General features: G+C 42.3%; 1 protein-coding gene across 3 annotated transcripts in view; it reads left to right on the forward strand.

Moving 5' to 3' along the window:
- The window catches only part of LOC121189735 (arginyl-tRNA--protein transferase 1), a 48721-nt gene that overhangs the window by 3195 nt on the left and 17667 nt on the right, over positions 1-27859 (forward strand). The window contains exons 2-11 of one of the 3 annotated variants that reach the window (XM_041050152.1): positions 392-455; positions 568-630; positions 828-931; positions 1190-1426; positions 5408-5622; positions 8549-8677; positions 10117-10245; positions 16823-16855; positions 21559-21740; positions 25315-25414. In XM_041050152.1, coding sequence (XP_040906086.1) covers positions 392-455; positions 568-630; positions 828-931; positions 1190-1426; positions 5408-5622; positions 8549-8677; positions 10117-10245; positions 16823-16855; positions 21559-21740; positions 25315-25414 — 1256 coding nt within the window. The remainder of the gene's footprint in view (positions 1-391; positions 456-567; positions 631-827; positions 932-1189; positions 1427-5407; positions 5623-8548; positions 8678-10116; positions 10246-16822; positions 16856-21558; positions 21741-25314; positions 25415-27859) is intronic. The other 2 variants (XM_041050150.1, XM_041050151.1) reach the window with 2 other exon arrangements.

Here is a 27859-nt window from a genome sequence, read left to right on the forward strand (position 1 = left end):
GGGAGACACTGTGATTTAAGCTGAAACAAAAAAAGGACTTCCCACCAGACTCTCAAGCATCTTGTAGACAAACTACATGTTAATTATATACATGCATTCTATTTCAGCCTTATTTTCATTAGCTGTGAATGAAATATAGCCTATCCCCATTACTGTCAGCTTCTGATATGATATTTCTTTTCAGTTAAACAGTAGTCTATCATGGATGATTATAAAATTTTTTTTGCCAATTACAACTGCATAGATATATTACAAGCTCAAGGCTTTCATGTCCTTGTTGTATATATTAATTTGTATCAGAAAGTTTGTTTGCTGGATTTCAGCAAAGTATAAAATGATAAGAAATCAACTGAATGTTTAAAAGAAGTTATGCTCCCTTTGTTTTCTGCAGGGATGTGGTCTCACACCATGACAGTACAAGACTACCAAGACCTCATAGATCGAGGGTGGAGGAGGTGAGTAGCTGTTTCCTGGCTTCGCCCAGTTCCTGCATACTTATCGTTTTGGATATTTTGAATCACTGATAATGTACTTTACAAAAAAGGCTGTCCATGTTTTCCTTTTCAGAAGTGGGAAATATGTCTATAAGCCTATAATGAACAAGACCTGCTGTCCACAGTATACCATCAGGTAGATTTCCTGCTTGGATTCATGTTTGAGTTCACTTCACAACAGAAAAGACCAGAAAAACATTAAACACATGAAGATGGCCCATGGTAGTTTGATAGATGTATGAATAATAGACTACAGAATATTTTTGTAACAGCAGAAATATATGCAAATATATGTTGTGAAACCAAAAACTTACCTTTGTGCTCTCTGTCAAGATGTCATGCACTGAAATTCCAGCCTTCCAAATCCCACAAGAAGATCCTGAAGAAGATGAGCAAATTCATTTCCAAAGGGGAATTACCAACAGGACAGGAGGATGGTGAGACCATTTTTTCTATAATAATTATTAATGCAAGTGTATTGTCTGATAATTTTCTATGTATTGATATACAGTACATTCACAAAAAATGGATGAGACAGAAGTCAGTCAGCTGTAACCAGTTTCGAAATGCAAACACATTAGAGTGCATGGTTGAAACTGCAGTTAGAGCTGGACACAAACTCACAATGGTGTTCATGCTGTGGCTCAGTAGAACATATTATCTGGTGAAAGTGATATTGGTTTTGTGCCTTGTAGGGGAGCCAATGGACTCTGTGTGTGAAGAAGCAGGTCCACGGGAACCGAGTAAAGTCTGTCCTGCAGAAGTGAAGTGTGCTGCTCCCACCGACATTCAGAAGGAGGTGGCAGAGTGTTCTGCTATCAGAGAAGTTCAGAAGGAGGTGGCGGAAGCTGCATCTACAGGCTCGGAAACATCAAGAACGGATCCAGTGTCTGTCCCAGATGGAAGAAGAACAGCCACAGCCCCAAAACCAGGTGAGAAGTCTGCTTCCCTTTCAAATGGCTGGTAACACTCCTCATCCTTGATGTGTTCTTGCTTATTGAAATTTTTTCCATAAAGGAAAAGCAACTATTCCGTAACTATTCTGATAATCATAAGCATTATCACTCGATTATTGCTTACAAGCAAAAATGCCAAATATTTGCTTCACAGCTTCACAAATGTGTTAATTTTATGCATGTGTTAGTAAACTGAATATTCTTAGGTTTTGAATTGTTGGTTGAATAAAACGAGCAATTTAAACAAATCTCCTCGGGCAGTGGGAGATCATAACATGCAGTTTTCATGATTATCAAACATTTTATAGACAACAAGAATAATTGTTAGTTGCTGTCCTACATGAATCCATTAACTTGTATTAAGTGGCTTTTATTAAATATGTGCTGGTTCAAGCAGCCTTAGTGTGGATGTGATATTACAGCTGCTACATCTGTCAGTATTTATCAGTCAGTTAATGAGCTGTGAGAGCAAAGAGAAGAGGCTACAAGGGCGTAATGTCTGACTGAATGATGAGGTGGTGACTAAATGATTTGATGGTGGCTGAAATGTTTGTATAATACTTGTGCTAATTATTATTGGTGTCATTAATTACTCAGGAGTAGCATATAGGATTCTTAAGCTCTGGTGCTGCACTGAGTGCATTAATTTCTGTATATATTTATTTCACTAGTTGCATTATAACAACGAGATGCTAAATAAAAGCTTTGTAGCGACAGATGGAACTTTAAAAGTTAGTGCAGTCATTCCAGTCATCTATAAATATTTTGTTGGGGTTTATGATTTAGGCCAAAAGGACATGCAGTTTATGAACAGGTTAATCCTGAGTAACCTAACCCTTTACACATGACCAGTGAATGACGGTTGATTATCTGCTTTAAGAGGCAGGTTGAATAGCTTCAATAAAAGCTGTAATCAGTTGTAAAACTGCTGCTGTGGTTTTCTGCAAAAACTAAAGCACCACTGCTTGCCAGAGGGTGTCACTGTTCACCTTGTAATAGACTCCACCATGCAGCAGCTTGGCGAATGAGACTTCCGTCTCTTCAGTGTTTTCAGGAGTGTGTCTGGTTTGGGCTTATCTGTCATGTTATCCTTTTCACTCTCCAGTACAGGATATCCTCACGGCCAACTCACAGTAATGAATTAATAACACTCATAGTGAAGAGATAATAAACTCCCATTAGACACAGGAAGCAGCACGTCTAACAAATGTTCATGTTTCAAGCCTAGCCCCCCCTTTTATTCCCCCTCTCAAACATCTAATGAGAGCCAGCCTCGTGCTCATGAATCTAAACACAATCACGTATATTGGAGCAGGATGCTTGGTACTGGCACAGGTTGATCCAGATGCAAACATAAACATACAGAGAAAACTTTCAGCAGTGCCAGTGTCCTTCTACCCTTACACCAGTGTCAGCACCACACTCCTCCTCCTCCTCGCCCTGTCAGAAATAACAAGCCTTTTTGGGAAGCTAGCAAAGAGGAAGCAAGGAAGATTTACTATGATGAGCCAATGGTTCTCCACTCCCCCCTTATTCACCTCCAACAGAAAACACCTGGACATATCTCTCCTGTAGCTTTATGACTGAAGCGCTTTATAGCTCTGGGCAGGTTCCAGTTCTAGCTCCAGAAAACATGACTCTCCATGTGCCTTATAGCGTACATAAAGCCAGAGGTAAACAGATACAGAAGGACATATGGAACCTTGTGTTTTAGAAATGTGCTTTTTAGGGAATCACAAGTAGTGAAACTTACATGCATGTGTTTATATTCCGCCTCGAAAATTTGTCCTTTATCAGTTCAGAAGCCAGTGTTGCAGTAAAGAAGATAAAGTCCAGGGAACTAGTCAATACCAAAACACAGACTGAAACCATTTTAATTCCCCTGAAGGAACTTATTTTGTAATCTTAACAGGTAAACAAACTATTGATTGAAAGTTATTTTATTCCAGAGTGAAATAATTTACGAGGATTAGAATTTAAACCCATAAAAGAACCGTGTTCATCAGTGTGCCTGTGCAGATTGTGGTATGAGTTAAAATGGTAGCATGATGGCTGATGTCCCAGTTTGTTGTTTTGTGGTTTGAAGGAAGTGGTACAGTGGGTTTTTTAAGTAGGCAGAGTTGACAGAAAGTGGTACACACTATCATTTCCCTTAAAATGGCACTGCATCCACTCATGTTAGTATTTTAGTGGCTGTTCACAGATAGCGTCTTCCTCCTCCCACAGTAAAATAATTTTGTAGCTCACATGTTTACATGCAAGAAAGCAGTATGTCACAATTGTAGCCAGTTTACTCTGATTTTGTGAGTCATGTGTGCTTGGGGAAACGGGGAGGGAAGAGTGTCATCGGTTTTATGAAGTGCTAACTGCTGGAGTGGGAGCATCTGTCTTCCACAGGAACTGATCTGTCAGGCTTTATCTTCACCACGGCTGGATACGCTGTCCTCAGGGGTACCTGTGTCTCGTGTGTGAGAGTAAAAGGGAGAGAAAGTGTGTGTGTGTGTGTGTAGTGAGTGTATAATTGTAGGAAGAGAGGCACGTGGACAGAGTGATCGTGGATAAGGGTTGATGTGTTTGTGGTTGAGTCAGTGTGATGAACACAGTCCAGGCTGTAGTTACTCTTGACCTCGCCGTGTTTATTCTGACAGGAAAACCATCTGACCACACTGAAACTCCTTGTATGTTTATATCCCAGAAACACTTCCCTTCGTTAGTGCCTACAGTCATTTACTGCTATAGACCAATACAGCAAACAGGGACGTTGATATGATCACAAGAAGAACACAAATGTTAGTGAAGCAAAAACCCAGATCACAGAACTGATGTGGTCCATATAATCTGCCATACAGTAGAAATCAAAAGACGCTGAGCTTGAGTCAGCTGAAGCTGAATGCTGCCAGTGAACCTTGGCCAGTGCCAGAGTTTCCCTCTCCACTTGTCAGGACCGGGTGTCCCTCTGTTCCGCGTGACGTCGGCGGAGGGGAAAGCTGATGGTGGCGGCTGGCAATTGGACGAGCAGGAAATGGTTCTCGTTTCCTTATTGCTCCAAACAGGATGTGGGCGTGTAAACTGTTGACATGGGATGCCCGGAGAGCTGGAGGGCTTGGCAAGAGCCCAGGAGGTGGTGGTGGAGGAGGAGAAGCAGCAGAAGGATGAGGAGGGGGGACCGAGAGAGGGAAACGAGGAGAGACTGAGTTGCTTCAGAGACTGTTCATGTTAGTCTTGTTGAAAGAGAGAGAGAGGGAGAAAGAGAGAAAGCATATGAGTGTGTGTTCTGTTAGTAGCAAACTCAGCAGAGCTACTTATTCATTTGCCTACATCAGCTAACCAAGATCTGTTATCTTTGCCTGTATTATAAAAAACACCCTTGGATTCATTATGTCTTCTGCTTGTGCTTCTTGTGTTCCTTTATAAATACACACTAGCTAGCTGCTAACCGCTTGGGCCTACCTAACGAAGACCATATTGTTTTATAGCCTCCTAAGCAATGATGTAATGTAAAGACTATTGAAGCAGGGAAACAAGAAAATGACTTCCATAGGGCTCTGTTGAGATTGGCTTCTTAGGCAGGGGGTGCACTAAAGCAAACATGGCAGCCCATTTGCCCAAAGGGGTAGGGAAAAAACCCATCAGAAACACTCATAAAATCTGCCCCAAATTTGAGACTCATCAATACCAGCAGCTTGAAGTTACCACCTTTCTCCTGTGTTGAGTCTTGTTCCGAAGGCAGCATGAAATTGAAACTTTTAATCCACATCCAAAAACAAATAATTTTATTTCTTATAACTGCCTCTTTTTTGTCCATAGTCACATCTGGAAAATCTTTGACAATGTGATGCTGTATATTTTTCCAAAAAAAGAAAATAGATGCCATAGAATTATATATTTAAAAATAAATAAATAAAAAACCTTATACCTAACTGGCACCCTCTCTTCTCTCTTTTCTCTGGGGTGCAGGGATGGGTGCTGATCCTAGCCGGCCGCCATGTCGGAAGGCCAAAGACTTGAGGAAAGAGCGACATCTTCAGAAGGAGCAGATGAGACAACACGCTGATGGGATCTCTTCCATTGTCTCTCCTACCCCACCCCCTCCCACTCAGACCAACCAACCCAAAAACCTGGAAGATTTCATCAGTGAGTCATTGCCTGAAAACTCGTCTCATTGCCTTGAGGTGAGCAGAAATATAAAGTAGGTGCTTTCTTTTGGCTTTTTATGTGACTTGGAATAAACATTAGCCTATTGTGATGATTCCAGCTATCATTAAGAAATAGTGTTTTTGGTTTAGCTTTCCGAGTCCATAGTGTTTGGATTCAGTTAGCTTGAAAATTCGGTTTCATAGAGCCCTCTTCCCTAGCCCCAGTGACTTCACCATGTGTTTATGTGTGCAGAGAGGATAGCTGGCCAGAGCAGAGTGGAAAAACCACCGCTTCCCAGTTCGAATTCAACCAAATGACAGGCACACCACACAAAGTGGGTCGCGTTACCCTGTTGATGACATTAAAACCACAGCTTCCAGCTCAGCCAGTATGAGAAGACATGGAAATGAACTTTTGGCAGGGAGCAGAACGATGTAGAAAGATCCCTGGCGAACGTCTCAAGCTGAGGTTGGTGGAGTGACGTCATTCTCGGTCTTGACCAAGATTTGAGCCAGATGCAGTGATGAACCAGGCAGTGTCTGTCTCTTCTCTCTCTATCCCCCCTGAGACTAGACCGGCAAGACCTCCTCCCAGTCAGCTCTTTTCAATTGGATTAATTTGTTTGTCAGCAATTATTGTTCAATTTCACTAAGTGGGCAGGAACACAAGGTTATTCCTTGTAAATGAAGGTTAATTATATTTTTTTATAAATGAAATAATTGGGAGATGCCTCTATTTGACCCATTTAGCTGTTTAATAAAGACCATGTGGCTAAAGGACAGCTTGGATGATAAGCAGTCTAACGATGTGATGCAATGTGATGCTGAGGCTTTGCTTTCTGTACTGTCGACTTTTAAAGTTTAAAGAGGTTTTCACACCAACAGCAGAAGATAGATGTTTACACTAAAGCAATTAAATGCAGTCCAGCGCTCAGCTTCATCATAAACACATCTGTTAAACATGTCACGACACCTGACTGATGAGAATACTCTGCAGGATACATTTGACGTCTTTGAAAATAAATATTGACAGGAAAAGGAAACTTGGTGATTAAGCATTGGTTTGCTTTAGTGGTGCCACGGGCTCACCTTTGCTTACTGTGAAGCTGCTCTGTTGAAATGTCTCTCTTGTCATGACTGCTCTATAGTCTGGCATCCGTGACCTCGGAGAAGCTTTACTACTTTTGAATGAATCTGAATTCATAGCAAAGAGATACGTCACAGTGGCAGGGAAGTTCAGAGGCACAGTATGTACAGTACTGTAGTTACCTCTATCCTGGCCGCAAATGCAGCTGTGGTTTGACTAACCACCACCAGGGGTCAGTGTGAGAACAGGATTCAGAGCCCCTCAGGCACCTCAGGAAAGAGTGGAACTGTTCGCCCACTATTCTTCTCAGGAGTGTTGTCTACTGTCTCCACAGTTTTCTAATATTATTATAGCACTTTCGTCTAAAGCTCCTTTTGCTAACATGGAAGGGTTTGGTAGTTTGTTGTCTCCTCTGTTGCACTATTTTATGGTGCGAGAGATTCAGGTTTAGAGCAGCACATCTCTAAGTTAAAGCTCTGAGAAAAGAAGATGTTTCATTTTAACCAAAGCCAAACAAAAGCCACTGGTATTATGCGGCTTTATTTGAACATTCTTAAAGTGGTCAAGTATCAGACCGTTGGTGTTAAGTTTCAAGACTGTTATGAGCTTTGCAAAAATGTTGTTTTCACTCTGTCCAGTGTTGGTTCACCAAAAGGATTTCAGCCTATCAAAATATATCTAGCTTTAAATCAAAATTAAAAAGACTGAACTTGAGCATTGTCCTTTTTTGTAAGAGGCCCAACATCTCAATTTGAGTAAAGGATGTGGATGCCAAGTGGTCATATGAGAAAAACCCACTTAGGTCCAATTCAAACAAACCCCAGGTTCAGTTCCTCTATCGCGTCTGTCCAGGGGATTCATATGGCAAAGCCTCTTTGGCCAACAAAAGCTTCCAAACGAAGAGACGGTTAATTAAATGGGGCCAGAGGATGAGAAAGTTGAATTTTTCTTTAGCTTGTGTGACATTAGCAGCACTCAGCCAATTTCTCTCACTATCACAGGCTCCTGATCCTCTCTGCTAAGCTTGATTCATATCACTGCATTGACAGCATTAAGAAAGGCTCTGGGTAAGGTTGCAAATGGAGGTGATGAAGGTACAAAGAAGGTACAAACCAAGTTTATTTTGCATCTGTCATATGCTAGGATTCATGCATTTGGTAACCTGCAGGTAGCATGTTTTCTTGCTGACTTGGGGTCAGCTGAACATGGACTGTGGTTTTACTGTTCATCACACTTATGGCATAATAATTTTGCACATAAACAGATGTGTGCAAATATTAAAAAAAAAAAAAAAACTTTGCACACTGGTTTCTGTTGGACATGATCAGGGTCAAGAATAAAACCTGAGCCTCAGATGACATGGTGAAGCACTGGAAATGGGCTCATACACACTCTACAATAAATAGTCTAATGACTATTTCTGCATTTTTAGAACTACTGGGTTTGCTATAATTAAAATATATATATATACTCCGTTTTCTTGAGTTGCACCTGCCATTTTTGTGTCACAATGGAGGTGAACATAACACACCCCACTCTGTATTGTTCTTGTTGTCTCATCAGGCTACAGCTACCATTGGTGAAAACAAGCAATTCATTAAAGATGAAATAACGGGAAAAAAATCTACAGAGCAAAACCTCCAAACTGGATGTTTTTGCATTTTGTTTGTAAAATGATTTAAACTCTTAATGTCACTCAGCCACAAGAGGGTGTGTTTATGTCAGCCTCTTCACAGTTCTTTCACAGTTTTTCTCTCTTTGATTTATGATGTCTTTCTCTTTTGGGTATTTTTTTTTTAAATCACCACTTTTGTTATTCTCAGCACTTATTTCCATTTTGATGTTAACCCTTGTCTGCCCGTATTCTTTTTGAAGGTGAGGCTAGTGCGCTCCAATCCCCCTAGCCCGCAGTTCAAAGCCTCTTTCGACGCCTCCTACCAGGTGTACAAACTCTACCAGATGGCCATTCACAAGGACCCTCCTGACAAACCTTCCGAGAGCCAGGTCAGAGGGTGGGGGGCGCATAGGTCAACCTGCTCTAGGGGCACCCAGGGCGGGAGGGAGAGGGCTGATAAGTTTGGATACCTACAGGGGTATCAAAAGGATTTCATCTTGCATCATTTTTAAGGTTTTATTTCATATAATTGACTAAAATTTATCATTGGTTCAGTAATTTTGTTATTGTAAGTGTAAGTGGATGTGTGTTTTTTTTTTAACAAATTCAGCACAGGTAGCAGTATTTGAAGAATGTGATTAGTGATTATTATTTAATAATCAAGTTACAGTTAATCATTAAATTTGTACTTTAACTATGTAATAGCTGTTATTTACACGTTTATTATGTGTAGATTTTATTCACTTCAAAGGCTTAAATCATAATGAACAAAAGTCAGGACTATACCTTAGATATCTAAAATTGAAAAGGAGATTGGAATGTAAATAGTTGGTGCTTAAACTTTTTCCTCAGGAGGAAAAACCAAAATGTCAGTATGAATGAAAAAAAGTGAATTTACATGTACAGTATTAAAGACAGTGTATGTGTATAAGAGCCTGAGTCAAAGGGAGAGGAAATGGAGGGGAAAATGTTTCCATACGCCATGGTTGAGAGCTGTGTTTCTCCAGGTGTCGGAGTTGGCCCTCAGTCGGCCAGGCGGGTCGTTAGTCTTGAGCTGTTTCAGTTTTGGGGGGGGGGCAGTTCGTCAGCTGAACCCATCCGACCTTCACACATTTACCCCGTCTGTGCCCCCCTTCACACTACCCTCCTGATAGTTCCCCACGTCTGAACTGGCATCTCATTTCAGCTTAGGATGGGGGTGGTAGCGAGTGTGGTTTTCTTTGTGCGTGCAGTCTGTCTAACTTTGTTTACTTTGCTGAGAGGAGTCTGTAGTGTTGGAAGAGTCTGTATGTGTCTAGCTGAGATGATCCGTTCAGACAGAGGTCTGGATCTCTGCTACTCTGGACCTTACACGCACTGTGTGGGATTGTGAGTTCCCAGTCCTCTCGGTGTGATCTGTGGTAAAAGCTGGGCAGTGCACTAGCCTCATCCTCAAGTTTCCTGACATTTTGGTTTTTTTTTTAAACACACTTTCAGTCTCCTAGAATCCCATTGTTTTCTTGCATTCATGTGTCCTTTTTGCACAAAAATCTGATAAAATCACTAATTCAAGTCTCAAACTCAAAACAGACCTGCTGTGTTACCAGCTCGCCTCGAGGACTAGGAGACTGACGTGAACCCTAAAATGCCAAAGCACTTGTATAACACTGTTGTGTAAAACCTCTATTGTTGATTCCTGCACTGTCCATTCCTCCAAAGCTTCCATCCTTCCTCTCTTTCTTTTTTTAATTCATTTTCTAATTATTCACAGTCTTCGCATTCATTATCAACCCTCATAAAAACTCCCTGCCCTTTATTGCTCCTTTCCCTCCACACCCTGTGCTTGAAGGTGAGGCTAGTGCCGGTCAGCTTTGAAGACCCTCAGTTCACAGCGTCCTATCAGCAGTCGGTGGCACTGTACTCCCGCTACCAGATGGCCATTCACGGTGATGACCCCAGCGAATGTAGTGAGAGTGAGGTACTGCATGGTTATTATTCCACACCTACTTTAGGGCACTACTGCACATGCTTGTTCCGGCTTCATACATTTGAGAATTTGCTGTTTTTCTGTGTTTTATGTCGTTTTAAAGTGACAACTTTGGATTTTGGAGTGTTGCAGTTCCAGCGTTGATGGGAGTTTCTCACAGAGAGATTTTTATCTAAATTAACAGTCACCCTAATCATCACATGAGCTGTGTACAAACTAATGGGAGACTTGTAGCATTTGATAGCTCTGATAAGTAATTACAGTCATTAAATGTTTTTACAGTGCAGTTAACCATTATTCTTGTGTACTGTATGTGTAATGTTTAAGTTGTAACTGTAAACGCTCTAAAATAGAGAGCGAGAGAGTTCACTCGTTTATACGGTGAATGAGAACTATTGTCCCGTAATGAACAGGAATAGGAAACAGAAAGAGTACCCAAGTATAGAGTCATTAAGTTTAAAAATGAATTTATAATACACAGTAAATTATATTATAAATTACACCTACACACCTCAGTTTCTCCACTTTATATGTAAATAAAAGAAGAGAAAATAAAGTCTTGTCAGGATGCAGAATTGCTGGACATCCTTACTAACCTGAGAGGGCCTTTTGTCCCTCAGGGCTGGAAAAACAACCTCCTTCTCCACCCTCCTGCCAGCAGGCCTCAGTAAATTACTGAATTCTCCAGCTTGTAAAAGTAAGGTAATTAATAAATAATAAAAGCTGTCAGATTGGGCAGACTGTGGCAGATTCTTTCCTAGTGCCATAACACTAGCTCTATTAATAGGGAGCGTGTGTTTGTGTGTGTTTGTGTGCACAGCCTCAGCTTCAGGTTTATAACTGTACTGGGATCGGATGGGTTCAAGAACTAGAGGAATAACATCTAAAAAAAAAAAAAAAAAATGTGTGGAGCTGCGCAAGCAAGTCTGCTGTCTGTTGGGTTGCCAGAAAGTAAAGTTCTTTTTTTTTTTTATTGATGAACTTTCCAGGTTGGATACTGACTAAATGTAGTGTAAAAGCACAGAGTGAATTAAGATTCATTACTCTTACAGGTGAGCACATTCTTTGTAATTCACCTCAACATCGCCACCTTAGGGAGGGGTATAGAGAAATGAGTGGACTCTGGATTGTAACACTGTACATCACTTTTGTCAGGGTTTAATTATGATGATAAAATGTACAGTTCATACATTCAGTAATTTTCTGTTCTTCATGGAGATGTTCTCGGTTGGACACCAAACAAGTCCCTACAACACTTCCATCCTCCTTTTGTGTTGTATCACCAGTCCTGGAGATGCCATGTTGTCCTCTCTAAGGTTTATCTCGTCCCACTGTAGTTAATGTGTACAAAAGCAAACCTAATTATTCCCACTCAAATAAATTTAAGTTTATTATATTCTTCTTAGTCCTTCTCTTTACTGTTACAGCCACCGCTGAGCTCATACTGCTAAACGCAGTTAATTTTATTTTCTTGCCCATCAAGCTCCTGGTTAACTCCCCCGTTCTCTTCCCAGAAGCTCAGAACCCCCCATTGTCCTGTGGCATTCATAAAGAAATGGAAAACACATTGTTGATGTGGTGATGGCACATTCTGGTGCCATGCCATTCTAGGTTTGCCGCTGCTACCTAGGAAGTTGGGTCATTTAGTATTTGTAGAGGTATTTATTAATCTATTAAAGTATAACCTAGGGACAGAATGTGGAACACCTTCAGCCTGGCTCTGAGCCAGTCGATAGGAGAGGTTGTGTGTTTGTGCAGACTGACTTACCCCGCCAAAATTCAAGCATCATTAGACAGTATGATGTCGTAGAGCGGAATGGCTTTATTTGTTTAAGGATGTATGCATTTCCTGTCATACCATGACTGGAAGGGAGCCAGACATCCAATCCTGGTTTCCTGACAGAGCTGAAGCACATACTTGCAATTATTTAGACATATGTGCATATACACAAATGCACACGCACTCTCACTCACACTTACTGTTCTTAACTGTTGTGCTGAGCCGTGACTCTGAGTTCCTGCACATGTGGCATTCATTTTCAGGAAAACAAATCCTGTTAAATCTGTATTTACTCTTCTTGATGGCTAGAGCCTTAACCAAGACGTGAAAAAAAAAAGTATATGGAAAAAGAAAATGGGAAAAAAATAAGTTATCAGTAAAAATGGAAGAAACGAATGAGGAAAAATAACTTCTGGCTCAGATGTTCTTAAAGCTATTTGCAACATGCTTATGCACAATAATGAAAAATTCAATACCACCCTCTGTAAACAGCATTATCATCGTAGATCGGCTTGCAGCAAGGTTCCTGAAGCTCCGTTATGCACTCTGAAATAAACAAAGATCTAGTCAGCGGAAGTTTGGCAAAGAGACAAAAACTGTATTGGGGTTGTTTTTTATTGTCTTGTAATGTGAGAGTGAATACAAGCACCTTGTCGCTCAAATAAGCACAGCAGTTTGAGCAAGTAAAGAGCACGATGACGAGGCTTCTAAGTGGCAATTAGGCTTAAGCAGATGTGTGCGTTTATATGTATTGTGTGTGTGTCTGTGTCTGTGAATGAAGACACGACAGCTTGTGTGTGTGTGTGTGTATGTGTGTGTACGAGACGGCTGCTTGCCTTCCTAATCGTAGACAGATGAGTGTTTACTATAGGAAAGGGAGAGTTAGAGAGGAAGTGATGGACTCCATGTGTTGGTGATGAGAACGTTCCAGAAGGTGCTCTGGACACCGCTTCGTTTACAGGCATATGTGTTGTGGTATTAGAGATAGAAGGAGAGAGGAAGCTGAGATTTTTTTATTCACGTTTGTTCCCCTACTGTCATCATGCCTGAGTGACTGTGCCTGCACATTAGACTGTCTGTCTCTTGCAGAGAGTGTGCGTCTGCAAATGAGTTTGTCAGTGTGTCTGTGTCAGCCTGGCAGGGCCGTATGGTCTGTTGTTTGTCAGTGAGCGGAGAGGGGTCAGCCTTGCCAGGCTCCAGGAGAGTGGCCTCAGCCAGCCAAGCAGGGTTAACACAGCAGTGGAAGGCTGCTGTGCTCCGCTGCTTGTTCCTCTTGGTGTGATTACCCAGCAGCACCCCGATGAGTGCCTGGTAAATGTGGAGGAGGAGCGAGGTGCTCATAGCTATCAGAAATTGTCATGACACACACATCCAAGTTCACACACTTGTAGACTACTTGTCTAATCAAATAATGCAGCATTTTATTACCAAATCAACTCGAGACTCTCAGCTCCACGCACAGCAGCCAGTGTCATAGCATGGCCCCTATAAATGATGTCATCTAATAACTGCAGCTGTTGTTCTGTTGGTAAACCATTTAGTTTTCTTTTTTTTTTTGGTGAGTTTTAAACAAAAGTTTCATTTGTGCCCTTCAGCAGTATCGCAGATGGGGAGGCTTTGCTGCTGGTAATTTGTTGACTGGCAAAGCAGTAGTCACTGCAGAATTAGGAGTGGAAAATTACACTTTACTGCCATGGTTTCACAGGTGGGGAGCTTGATAAGAATTTTTTCGCATGAGCAAAGATCATTGTCGACTAAACAGACGCAGTCACTATAATTTCCATATTGGTTGTTGCACAGTCAAAGTCCTTTTCACTTTAGCAGGTGAATAGAATATCATTTTTACATTAACTCATATGTGTGAATGTATTTACGTGCACTAAGTTTAAAGTTAGACATGCTCGCCCTGGGGTTGATGTGGGCTCAGTGACTATTGCAGTAATGATAGCATATGTCAGTTGACCTAACTGCCCTGAGCAGGAGAATGTGAAGTTGTAGGATGAGAATTATCATTAGTATTTTTTGTGCGTCCATTCCCTTTTCCTCTCTTCTCTTCTCCATCTTGGTGCGAGGTTGAATCGAGGGTAAAGGCAGCATGTTGCACAGTTTGTGAGGCCTTAATGGTTCACAGCAACAGCTCTCGGCAGGAACTATGTGCACTGCTGCAATGCATGAATTGTTTTTTTGTTCCGTGAGTTCTGTGCTCGATCCTTATATTTTATAGATTTGCTCAATTTTATGAGTGTAACTTAACTAATATTTTATGGATTTAGTCATTTTTTCTGACGTGAATCCAACTCAAGTGGGCGAGTTTGAAAGCCAGGGAAAACTGTTTGGCTGTTTGCCTCAGGCAAAGGTAAAATAGAAATGACAGATGACGGTGCATCATCCTTCAGCTCATCTCTGCCAAAACAACCCCCATGTTGGAGAACACTACATTAGTGTCACCAGCACACACATCAGCTGTGGCAGACAAACGGAGAAACACGCACTCTTTTGGATGAGTTCAGTCTACTGGCAGTATTTTGAGTTGCACCTTAGCCAGGACTGTCCCACCCAGTGAACTGTGCCTTCAGCAGTCATCACTATTACTAGCTGTAGTGCTGCGTACAGACACAAACAGAGGATGTTGGTGTGTTTGGGGGAATTTCCAGTAACACATAGAACATCTTGGTTTTATTAATAAGATAAGATGACCCTTTATTAATCCCATGGCTGGGAAGTGTTAAAGCAGTGCAATAGTAAGAAGCATCAGGAAAATATAATAAAGAAATAAACAAACTCAGCAGCAGACTTTACATTATTGCCCCTAGGGAATATTGATATTGTACAGTTTAGAATACATTGATATTGCACATGAGTGACTTTATCAGTTTTGGTGTGAGTGGTCTATTGGGAGCATTGTTGATTGGAAAGTCTGACATTGGCAGGAAAGAAAGACCTGCGGTATCTCTCCTTCACACACAGCAGGTGAAGCAGCCTGTTGCTGCCCATTGCTGTCAGAGTGTCCTGCATGGGGTGGGGCAGGTTTCCATCTCAGATGATAGCTTAGCCATCATTCTCCTTTCTCCGCCCCCACCTGCACTGGGTCGTGAGGGGCATCCCACACCAGAACTGGCCTACTTAACCAGTCTGTGACGTTTCTTCCTGCCGGCAGTTGATGACTGATCAGATCTGTTAAAGAAGTTCATATCATTCCCCCTCTTTTGGTCCCCCACAAGCTGGGAGTTGGTTTTCTTGTAGCCAGACTCCCCTGACTTTGTTCTGCTGCAACTGCTCCTCCATCTTCCTCCTGGAGCTGTTTCCCCTCCCTGATCCTCCTCAGTTCCCTCTGTGCATTCTTCAGCTCCTCCTTACTTCCTGACTTACAGGAGAGGGATGAGGAGGAAAGCACCCCCACTTCCAACTATATGGCAGTAAAGAGCTGCTTCATTTACCAGAAAACATTGACAGAATATTTTTGAAAGACTAGTCCTGTTCCAAATACTAGCAGTTGCAACAGAAACGAAATCATGAGTAGCAGAGAAGCTAGTAAGCCTATCGATTTTCATTGGCATTAGTTTATCCTTACAATAATTAGGAAGTGGAAAGAGTGGGATTAGATTGATAGATTGGTTCTGGCCTTTTGATGGAAGCCAGTTACTAGCCTGTTATTTATTTGATGTCACTGACAATCTGATTTTAATGAACAGCTTTAGCTTGTGTTTGAGCGGAGATTTTAAGTTTCCAAAGTGTTACCCCCCCCCCCCCCCCCCAAAAAAAGAACAAGAACACAGGAAAAAAACAGACTCTAAGCAGATTTCAGGCATTTCATTATGTCCCCAAAATTCTGCTAGTTCAAAGTATAAGGTATCATTAATTTCTGTATATATATTGCCATTAATAAGCCCATATAAGTCCAACCCAAGCTGGAGTCAGGGTTTGAGTGAGAGAAATCATTGGTTAATATGTAGGGTCATTATGTAACCTCCTACTTTATATGCTGTTTTACATCATTTATATTCTGTCCTTGTTTATTCATTCCTGTCCGGACCCTCTCCATCCTATGTTTATGATACTTTGGTGCTATTGTAGCCCCCTGTTCTGCTCACTAAGACAGTGGACCCGAAGTTCAGCATAGCATAAAAGAATGATACAACTGGATTGTAGCATTTTCTTGTGAAATATGAACTTGAAACTGTGGTGTGTGTACATGAGGGCTAGATAGAATGAGTAAAGCTGTCCACCACTGCTCCACTGTGGCCAGTGCCTGTTTCTCATTACGGAATGATTTTGGCCCCAAACATGGAAGCATGCTACGTTTGTCCTCCAGTCCTGCAGGTCAGCTCGTCTGTAAACACACTGCTCTCAACCCTGGCGCTAAAAAAGAAGGAGCACAGGAAATAGTAGAGAGAGTAGAAGAAATATTTAATGTTTCCACAGACATAAAGTCCCCCAGTAATTGATATCTGATGTGCATTTTAAAGTGTGTTAAGAGGTAGGCTGTTTTGACATCAGTGATGCTGCTCATTTAAGCTGTCACTATGTCCTCCCTGGACTGTGAGCTTTAGTTGATAGGCTAAATGTTTTCATTTGTATAAATATAATTTTCCTTTTTATGCACCTTTGTGAATGGGGGGGCTGCATTTGATATGTGACACCTGAGTGAGGAGAAAACAGGGAGGGATAAACTATGTAGGACAGCAGTGGAGACGTGTATGGTTTTCATTTATGCCTCTTCAAAAAAAGTTGGTGACCCAGAGAACTAACTGTTTTTCTCCCCCCCCCACCCTTTTTCTCCCTCCACAGTTCCGGAGATTTCTTTGTGATTCACCACTAGAGGTATGTATTTCCTTTGGCCTGTTGACAGTTTAATAAAACCCCCTTTAAATGTCTCTGTTCATCCATATGTGTTACCTGTAATGATTTGGTCCAACAAAGAAAAGGTCGTCCTGGTGAAATTACTGTCATAGATGAAGATAATGATTTGAAAGATGTCCTGCGTATTTAGTTCTTCATCAAACACACTCAAAAATGGGATAAATGTACTCCAGTCAGGAACCCTCCAGCTGGATTGAAGGGGGGGGTGTTAAGGGTTTCAGGATGGGGTTTTTGTTTCATATTCAAGGAGTTTTAATTTAGCCCTGTCGAAGTGAAATGTGGTGTCCAGATTGCGTTGCTTCTGTGTTCAACACAAGGTCTTCAGACCAGTCCTTTCCTCTGGCCTTGGCAGAGCGGGACGCACCACTGCTCTTCACTTTGTGTGGTGTGGTAGAGATTACAGGCTGATGAGGCATCAATTTGTGGGCCTAACAGATGGCTATTGGTCAAGTTAGCAAAAAGAAGTAATTATTTAGGCTCCATGGGAAGTTTGATGTCAGCTTCTAGTGCTCTAATTAATACAATCTTGCTGGTAATCTATTTACAGATCAAAAATTGAGATGGTTATAATATTAAGGCTGTTGTTGGCATCTGGAAGAGGGTTCGTGGTTAAGCTGTGGGTATTCTCTGTGGTCACTGAGTGAGATGTACTGTAGGTGCAGCCAGGCATCACTGAGCATTTAGCAGCCCCGGTGAGCTGCAGCCTTCAGAAACAACCGGTGGTTGGGTGTTGGGTCAGGACAATTACACCAGCAATTAGACCCAGGATGGGCACTTATAACAGCCACTTTAACAGGATTGAGGTCCTAGAGCATGCACAAACTGACTGACACAGAGACACACAAACACAGTCACTCTGTGCTGCCCCGTGGGCCCCCTCGGGTCTTCACTAATGAGCATCATTAGTGTTTATAGGAAACAAGCTTTTATCACCTCGTCAAGGCTGGCGTCCAGGCACAGTGAATTACACAGGTCTGCACACATACACACGTGTGTGCACACGTACTGTGGCACACTGCCTCACATATCTTCCTGCCTTTCTCTGTCCCCTCCTCTCAGATTGGTTTGAGGGGGCCGTCTTCATTGGTTTGGCCTCCTCTCGCCCAACTTGTTTTTATTTCTTTCTCTGATCTCTCTCTCTCTCTGTCTTATCCAAATGCTCTCCATTTCGGAGTTATTATGCGTGGCTTTCTGAGCTACCTCTGCGTGTTGGCCTCCATCTGTCTCCAATCAGAGCGCTATTAAAATACACACACAGACACTCACCACATGGACCTGCATACTGTGTGGTTCATCAGCTCACATGTAAGCCTGCATTTATACAAATTATGCAAACAGCATACTTACAAATTCAACTGCAGCTAATTAAGACCCAGGTTGTCTGACTTGTTTGTTTGTTGCTTTGCTCCGTTTTATCAAAATTGCAGAGGATTTGTGCTGAAACTCAGACATAATTAACATCATCTGTCACTGGCTCTGCTGTTTTTTTTTCTTTTTTAAAATACATTTACACCAACAAACCGACAAGTAAAAACACATTTGTTCTGTCTGATACACAGTGGCACATCAATGCCTGCAAACATGATGAGCGGCAGTCATGCAGGTGTCTCTGACTGCACGTGACCTTGGTGAGGTCAAGAAACTCAGGGTTTTATGGGCTGTGTGGGGTTCATGCACTCATTCTGTTTCTTTTTATTTTTCTTTACAGCCTCCTAATCTGTCTAACCAAGGGCCAAACACTCATTAACAGGGGTGTTCACCAATTAGTCACTAAGTTTTTTTTTTTTTTATGGACCCAGGCCCTTAGCCACTCCACTGAAGCTCTGTCTGTCCTTCTGTGTTTTGTCCTCTCCGTGTCTCTCTTTTTCCCCCAATCATACCCTGAGTGGAAGAGAATGCGAATCTTCATGATGTAAAGCAGTAGAAATGTCTACCAGCTGCTTCTATAGTGAAACAACAAGAGAGTTCTGACAGGAAAAATTAGCATTTTTGCATAGTGACAATAACAAGTGCTCATGACGTGAGCTGTGCTACACCTGCAGCTTGATTGCAGGTCTTGCTTTGTGTATATTTGTGGTTGTGCGTAGATGCACATTCCTGAGTGAAATAAGGAGAGAGAAGTTTAAAAATGTGTTAGTTCTTAAAAATAAATAAGAAATTGTAAGTGAATCCGTGCTAACCACAGAAGATATTGTGTAATTCACTGATTGTTGTGAGGAAATTAAAATAAACGCATAGCACAAGCCAAGGCTTTGTCCATTCTGATATTTTAATACAGTGTTCAAAACAGCTGCTCTGATTAAACCCTTTTTGTCCGAATTGGGGCTTTCAATCAATTGTCCACATACAATAATGCCCTTTGAAATGTTTGTGAAATTTCACATGAGACAAATAGAGCCCATAAAGTTCTGAAAAATGGAATGAATTTGTTAGGCATTTGGTTGTTTGGAGATGTTATCAGTATAATTACATCATGTGTAAATTGTTACAACCTTTTTGATTTACATAATGAAAACAGTGTCGTGTCAGTATGTTAAGTATTAAAACTTGATATAAACAGTTTTGTTGGTATACAGTCATGAGCTAATTCAACAAGATATTACATTATTACACTTAGGTACAACTTAATACCAGATCTCTGAGCTGAGTCTTTGTATTGTTGCTATGGAACTAAGGAGAGTCTGAAAGTAGATATCATGTACTAGGCCCTTGTTTCTGACAGTTTTACATAATGAGTTGCTCTGATTCAGTAAAAGTCTACCCAAATGTCTTTTTGAGCAGGCTGAAACAAACATGCAGTTCACCACCGACCCTATTTGTCAAGATAAGCGTACTGCTCACATGCCCCTGTGTTTAGGCCATATGAGAGCGATTTGGGGCTGGAGGGGAAGATCTGGGGTGGTTTGATGTGCTCCAGAGAATGTTTAGATTGTTGTCACAGTGGCAAGGACACAACCATTAAGCTGTCGTGTGAGGTGACACGAGGGTCAGTCAGACAAGATCAGCCTTGAACATGGTATGAACTTATAAACAAACATACAGACTCAGACAGCCATTGCTTATCTATTGCACCGGCATTCATGTTCATATAATTGTGCTCAAGCATGTGTACTCGAGGCGGGGTAAGAAAAATCTCCCTCTCTTACACACACCGATCACCTCCCGTTCTTTCCTTTTACTTACAACTTCTAAATGATGCCGAGGGGCCTCTGACAAAGCCTCCAGTGTTTCTGGGGGGGGGACTGGTGCCAAGAAATAACAGGCTGCTTGCTTACACAGACGGACAGTTCCCCCAGCTTCAGACACACACACACAGCCACATAGAGTGCAGTACTTGCTCCAGATGCAGTGCCTGTCACCCTTCAACACCCCCAGCCACCCTCCCCCACATAACAGTTCATTTTTATTCTTGATTCTTCCCTCCTTTTAGCCTGCCTGCCAGGCAGTTACAGCGAATGTGTCGTAAACCCCCATCATCTCTATCTCGTATTATATGTCCTGTGATGTGGAGTCCTTCCCACAGATTTACTCACACAAATAATTAAATTAATAAATAAATGAACTTTAGTATGTATTATATCAGACAGGTAATCAGACCTGTCTGGGGCCTGAGCTAGAGGGATATAGTTTTATTTTTATTACCTGTTCTACTTAAGAAAACCTTAGATGGTGCTGCAGAGGAATGTGGCACACAGTCACCCCATTGGTGATGTTCAGCCCTCTGGGGTCACAAAGCTGCAGGGAGTGTATGTGTGTATGTGTATGGGCCTTGTTTCTATTTGGTCAGGGTTAGTTTAGTCAGAGTGTGGGCCCAGTGTACGCACTGGGTAAGCGAGCTTGCTCTCTCAGTGTTGTGATAACTAGCAGCGTCTGTGCTATTTAACTGGGTCCAGATGAATGTTGGCGAAGGATCCTGTTACCCGTGCACTGAAGAAAGGCACACGTACACACACACACATACACAAACATTAAACCAATACCCTAGCTTAATATGACTTTTAACCCTAACCCCAAGCGTCTTGTCTTAAGCCTCTGTGATAAAAGCAGTCAAGCCACTTGATTGAAAAACCCAGCGTGCGGATCCCTGTAAGAAACTCAATGTGTGTCAGACACTTAACTGTTTTATTGATGGGGTAGACTCAAGCACGCGGGTGCACACCTACACCCACATTCTTTCAAGCCACATGCAGAGAGCAGACACAGACGTATATAGGAGAAAGCTTGGCAACACTCCACCACCGCCTGGTGAAATGGATTTTGCTCATGCAGGGTCTTTTATTAAAAAGTCCTCTCCTGGAGTGTTTCTGTGGCCAGTCCCCCCCCTTCACCCCCACCCCCAACTCCACCCTGCTCCTTCTCTCACTCCACATTTGGGAGCCATTAGCAGGCTGAATGTGAGGCTACTGTACACCCCCACACATAATGCGTGAGGCCTGGCAGGGAAAAGCCTGGGTTATAATACACCATCGTACAGGTGTGTGTATGTAAGGCACAGAAATGAGATCTGTGCGAGAAAGTGAAAACAGTCCTTATAAATACCACATTCTCATTCCACTATGATGTATATGTTTTACATACAACCTCTATTGCACACAAGAGTACTATTATTGTTCTGACCAGTCACTGCTTTCTCTTACTGTGCTTCTCTCTTTGCCTCTCCCCAGGCGGAATATTCTCCAGATGGGCCAGAGGTGGGCTACGGCTCCTTCCATCAGCAGTACTGGCTGGATGGACGCATCGTGGCTGTGGGGGTGATCGATATCTTGCCCACCTGTGTTTCCTCTGTCTACCTGTACTACCACCCAGACTTTGCCTCTCTGTCTCTGGGTTCCTACTCTGCTCTCAGGTTGGTTCCCAGGACTTAGATGAGCCTTTCTCTATTGTTTCCAAAGCCTTCTCAACTCTCAACTCAACTTTATTAACTGTATTAGATGATGGCACAGCAGGGACAGTGTCAGTTCTCATATTTTTTATCTAACCAGGACCATATTATTATTCTTCTGTCACAGAGAGAATGGAATGATTTGCTCTGATCCCACCCTTCTCATCTTTTGCAGCAGATTTCTTGTCAAATGTGGCCCAGATTATGATGTAGAAGGCAGTAAAGCCTCAGCAAAATCTGGATTATTTGCACAAATTATACTATGTCTTAAAATGAATAGGGTAGATATTTGTCAAATGCAACATGTAGGTCCTTTCAAGAGGGGACGTGCTGCGCTTCTCATTTTTCTTCTTCCCTTTTCATTCCCTCTTATTTGTCCTCCTCTTAACCTACTCTCTCTCTGACTCTTGATCTTTTCAGCCCCTCCCAGACTTGATCTTTCCTTAGAACTGTATACTATAAGTGCCATAATACTGTAGGTTGGGGAAAAATACCTCTTTCTTTGGACTTGATTGGTTGAGGCAGTTCTCTGTTTGTGGTTCAGCTGACGACAGTTCTCTCTGCCAAGATGAAATAAGAGAACACACACACATCCACTGCAGACACACATATCTGGCGTTTCCTGTAAAATGTAACTCAATAATGTGACAAAGGCTTTTTAAAATATTTCTGCACAGATGTGCGAGACTGGGTGATCTGCACTTCAAAGTTGGTGCGTACAGGTGCTAGGATGTTGCGAGTGTTCACTTGCGTGTGCATCGTGCACAAAGTCAGCCCAGCAGTTAGAACAGACAGGCTCTACTCATATAGAGGGAACACCCTGGTCATCATAAGCACACGGTTCCCCATCACTTATTTTTTTAAGAGTCTGACTGCAAGAGTAACACAAAGTGCTTGGTGTGTGGAGGAGGCCTTGGAGAAGGGAGCCAGCAGGACTGAAAACCTCCCGCTTGTTTACAGACACCAGAACCCAGGCCTTTGATCAGGTCTGGACACTCCCTAGTCTGCTTGGCCTGGCTGACTCTGTCCAAACCCCCGCGCCATTTTTCCCAGTTGTCATCTGGGAAAACAGGCGTAGAGTTTGGATTTTGTTACAGCTGGGGTTAAATATGTATGTTAGGCATTAAAAAAGGACGAGAAACGAGCACTGTACTGTCTGTGTTTTGGCCTTCTGTGCAGCGGTATGTGTGTTTACGTGTGATTCAGCAGTAGAAACAGGAGAGGGGGATGTTGAGAAATTTCTTGCAGGATTGTAGCTCCCTCTGCCATGGGCCCTGAGGAGAAAAGTAGGAGGAGGAGGAGAAGAGAAGAGGCACATAATGAGGTGCCTGAGGCACCATGTAGGAAACACAGCTGGCGTCCAAACTGGATCACTTTCTCATGAGGATCTCCCGATTATGGTGTGTTGCCCCTGATCCCGATCCAAGTCCTTTATTATATTTTGTGTAGTGTCCCATAGTGTTGTGTATAAATGTGAAAGAAAAGAATGCAGTTTAAGTTCAGTTTAATTCAGAGTTCAAGCAGCAGCAGCTCTTCGGGGGTGTGTTCCACCTGCAGAATGTAACGGATGCAAAGCAACATTTTTTAAACCCAGAGAGGCCCGGTACACATGGCTGCCGCATACTCTCATGTCATTGATTGGAACTGCAGGTTGCTGTTTTATTTATTTTGTGTGCTATTCAATTCACTTGTCTTAAAACTTGTTCTCAGCTTTGTACAGTTCCAGTTTTTAAGGGATCCCTGTGGAGCATCTCTGACAGCTGCTTTGCCGGAGTAAACAAATGAGGGATTGGAGATGGATCGGGCTTTACATAGCTATTAACTTATCCATCTGAAAGACCTGGATTGGCCCAATCTTAATTCTGCAGACTAACTTGGGACATCCCTAATGTTTTTTGTATAGACTATATACACATATATGTGTATGTGATTTCAGGCTGATTCCCTTAGTTTAATCAGCTTCTGTGTGCTTCCCATCACTAGTAGCTCACTGTATTTTATATCTGGCTAATCAACACTGTTCTCGTAGTGTTTGGTAATGAAATGTTTCCGCATGCATGCGAGGCAGCAGTAAGCACCTCGTGGTGTGCACTATTATGGGCCCTTTGTGTCTGGGTGTGTATGTGTATGCACATCAGTATGAGCGAAGCTGTGCAGGAGCAGAGGGCTTGATAATTGGCTTGTGCTGGAGTGTCAGATGGCTGAAGAGGGGATAATGGCGGACTCAAGCTGCTGCCATGGGGGTGGAGGTGGGGGTGTGAAGGCCTCAAGTGAAGGGGGGGCACAGGGCTTTTTGTGAATGGGCCCCTCGCCTCTCTTGACCCCCCTCCCCCAATTCAGGCCTGCCGGGCCCTTTTGTGGAGAGGGGATGGGAACCCAGGAACCTGGCAGCAAGCGGGTGACCTTCTAGCACCTTGCTCTAGCTGCCTCTCTTCTCCCTCCCTTTCTCTTTCTTGACCCTCCTCTTTTATATTCTCGTCCTGCACTCTCTCTCCTTCTCTCTCCCCCTCCCTGGCTTGGCCTGCTTTGTCCCATTGCTTATTTTTCAGTGCATCTATTTTATTTTAAGGCCTCTTTCTCTCTCTCTCTCTCTCAAGTATTGTAAGAAAGGGAATTCTCCCCCTTCATTTAAGCGGGTGAAACACAGAGGGGTGGAAGGAAGAGTGAAACAAAAAGGGAGAAGAAAGAGGAGCTGGAATTTAGTTATGGAACAGTGAAGGAAATGGTGGAGGGAAAGGGGAAAATGGGCTTTTAGTAAAAGGATGCAATTAAGGAAGAAACTATTGGGGAAAAATAAAGCAAGAAAGACATTTACTGTATTTGAAGAAGCTGTATAAATCTTCCAGGTTCTAAATCTTTATTTTACACGCTCTCTCCCTCTTTCTTCACCACCTTCTTTTCTGCTCAAGGGCTCAATGCCGATAGAGAGAAGGCAGTTGTTTTTGTGTAATGAAATGAGACCAAGAAAAGCTGCCTTTTTGAGTGTGGGTGTTTACTTCCTCAGCTTGGGCACTGCTCTAGTCAGAGCTGCTAGTACCTATTTAATTCTTAATACCCTCATTTACTCTTAAATATTGTAATATTAATTAATACATTCTACATGACCCTTCACTTTGTCTGGCTTGCTGTGTTCAGTGATGAAAATCACCTCTAACCTGCTGACCTGTTCTGGTCTGTCATTATCGGTTGTCCCTTTTGCAACTAAAACACAATTAAAAATTAGCTTTAAATGTTCTGAACTTTAATTTTATTGTTAAAAGGAAAGTTTAAAATGTGTAGTTCATTAAATTGATGCCAAGATGATTGTGAATTCAGTGAAAATACGATTATGCACCATCTGAAATTTAAAACACGGTGCTCTGCAGTGCATCTCCACCCAGGATTGACTGAAAAACAGAAAGCGGTGCTGGAGTGAGCTGTCATCATAAGAAATAAACACCAAGCTACAATCAAGTGTGCTGTTTCTGAAAGCATGAAGCGTGTGCCTTTCTTTGCAGCACCTCTCTGAAAAGGTGTGTTCATGTGTTTCCCACCACAGGGAGATCGCTTTCACCAGGCAGCTGCAGAAACAGTCCCCCAAGCTGTCCTACTACTACCTGGGCTTTTACATTCACTCCTGTCCCAAGATGCGGTATAAGGTATGGATTGTCTGCAGCACTTTTCTCATGTTTTTAACCGTCATATAATCAGCATCTCCATATGAATAGCTCAGATGAGCATGATGTTGTCACGACAATCAAATGCTAAAAAAAATAAATTGAATTGTAAAGCCTGCATTTGATTCTTGGATCAAAATATGTTTTCCACATCATTTTTTACATTTTATTATAGTAGTATTATATTTTAAACTTTTGGATGAGAGAACTGTTGAAACACTATGGTCCTAGTGGGTTTGAACCTTTAACTCTGTTTTCTGAGACACTAGATAACCTGATGGTAACACTGCTGAATTTGTGTTCCTCTCTGTTCTCTGTTTATGATAACCCATTTTAATGGATGTACATCGCTAAGCTCAACAATGTTGCGTTTCCATGCTCTGTTTATAATATTTCATCGAAAACTTCCCCCGCTCGCCCAAAATGTCACAATGATATATGACTAACATTTTGATGTGCAAGCCTATTTCGCCTGAGACAAATGTTTCTGCTCTGTCTGTTTGGTGTTTTAATGTTTCACACTGAGCCTCACTTCCACAACATCTCTCTGTACGTGAGAGATGATCTGTTCTGTGTTCCACTGTTATGTGTAGGAGGACAGACAGTAAAGCTCTAAAGTTCAGCTGTTTTATGGGCACATCACGATGATGTGGAGTGTCAGTTTCAGGAAAGGTGCTGATCACTCTCCCGCACTATTTACATATGTCTCTCTTGGTCTGTCACCCTTCTCACTGAACTGGTTCTCACCTCTTAGGCTGGTGACCACGGTGGTTTGTGCCTCTGATTACTTTTGTGTAATTTAAGTTTCTATCATCCTGAGAGGCATTAAATTTCCCAGCTGCCTGCTCATAAAGGAAGAGGAAGACCTCCTTCTTATTTTTTTCCTCTTCTACATTTTTATTATAGGTGCAAAGGTCTCACCAGGGGCCTGTCTATCTTCTTTTCATTTTCTTTTACACGTGAATCTTGGCACCTGCTTTAATTTTTTTCATGTATTACAATTTAAAGGCAGATCAGGAATGCCTTATCAAACATCTTTTGTCTCTTTTGAAATAACAGAAACATGCAAATGACCCTTATTCTCAAAAGCACATGAAAAAGTTATTAAACTTCCACACCTGATTCATACCCCGTAAACCTTAAGTTAAGATTAGGATTAGAAACAAGGAGAAATTTAAGTAAAGGTGATGGAGTGAGTATATCCCAGTATAGACAGAGAGAGTGAGATGGGAAAAAAATGGATGGAGGGGAGTTACAGGCAAGGAAGAGAGGACGAGGCTGCTGAAGACATTAAAGGTTGAGAGAGAGGTCATGCTTGCAACAGCAACTCAGCTGTAGGGAGTGTGTAGCACAGATATATGCACATTTTCACAAGGTGCGGTTGATGTACTGTGGAAACTTTTACATAAATGCATAACGTACATGAGCGAACGTGCTCACTGGAGCCACTGCTCACAAACATGCTCACAATCACACCAACAACCACTTAAAGATCTATAGCTTGAGGAGGATGGTGGAAAAAAGGCAAGTCCATTAGTTTGGCCAAGATTTACCATTCATCCCTTCTTTCTCTCCTTCATCCTACTAATTCCTCTATTTCTCTGTCATTTCATTCAGATGTTTCCAGAGCTTGTTTTTGCCCATGGGAGAGTGATGTCTTGTTGGGGATTATGGCAAAGTGCCACATCTTTTTATCCATTACGTCTTGTTTTAGGGTTTGCATAGCGCTTTGCCCATTTTCTCAGTTTGGGAGTCTGTGTATGGCATGCATGTGAGCGTGTTTGCTCTGTTTATGTGTCTGTGTGTTGAATCTTGATCGTGTTGTTTGTCTGAGAGCGCTGTTACCACAGCATCTAACCCCCCCCTGCACTGGCATTTACTCCCCAACCCCCCATATCTGTTTTTGTGTGTTTGCCATTGCAGCGTCTTGTTCACAACCTCCCCACTTCTTCCTATTTTACCCTTGGGGAGAAACACAGAACAAGGGTGAGAAGGTTGCCCAGTTCCCACCTTTGGGCTCTCACACTCCCACAGAAAACACACCCTTGCTCAAACACACTCTCAGCGCATGCACAGTGTCTCGCTCCATTGTCTGATTTGCATATGAGCCGGAGTAGTTCATTAATGCACTGACATACTGTGGAATTGTTCAGGTCTCTAAGATGGGGAGCCCCTAAACTCCGCTGTCATTGTGTTGGAGGTTTACTGGTTTCTGGATCTCAGTCTTGCTTCTTGCTTCTTTAAGAACCAAAACACCAGCACTTGAACCCGGCTGGACACCACTCAAACTCCTTCAACACCACTCCCTCTCTCCATTTTATCCACCTACCCCCTGCTTTCCATTAGCCACTTCTTTGGGAACTCTCTGTACCCATCACCATCACTGTCTGAGATTTTGTCCACACTAATGTGGACATATTTAAAAAC

Source organism: Toxotes jaculatrix, chromosome 11 (assembly GCF_017976425.1).
Source record: "Toxotes jaculatrix isolate fToxJac2 chromosome 11, fToxJac2.pri, whole genome shotgun sequence".
Classification (NCBI taxonomy): Eukaryota; Metazoa; Chordata; class Actinopteri; family Toxotidae; genus Toxotes; species Toxotes jaculatrix.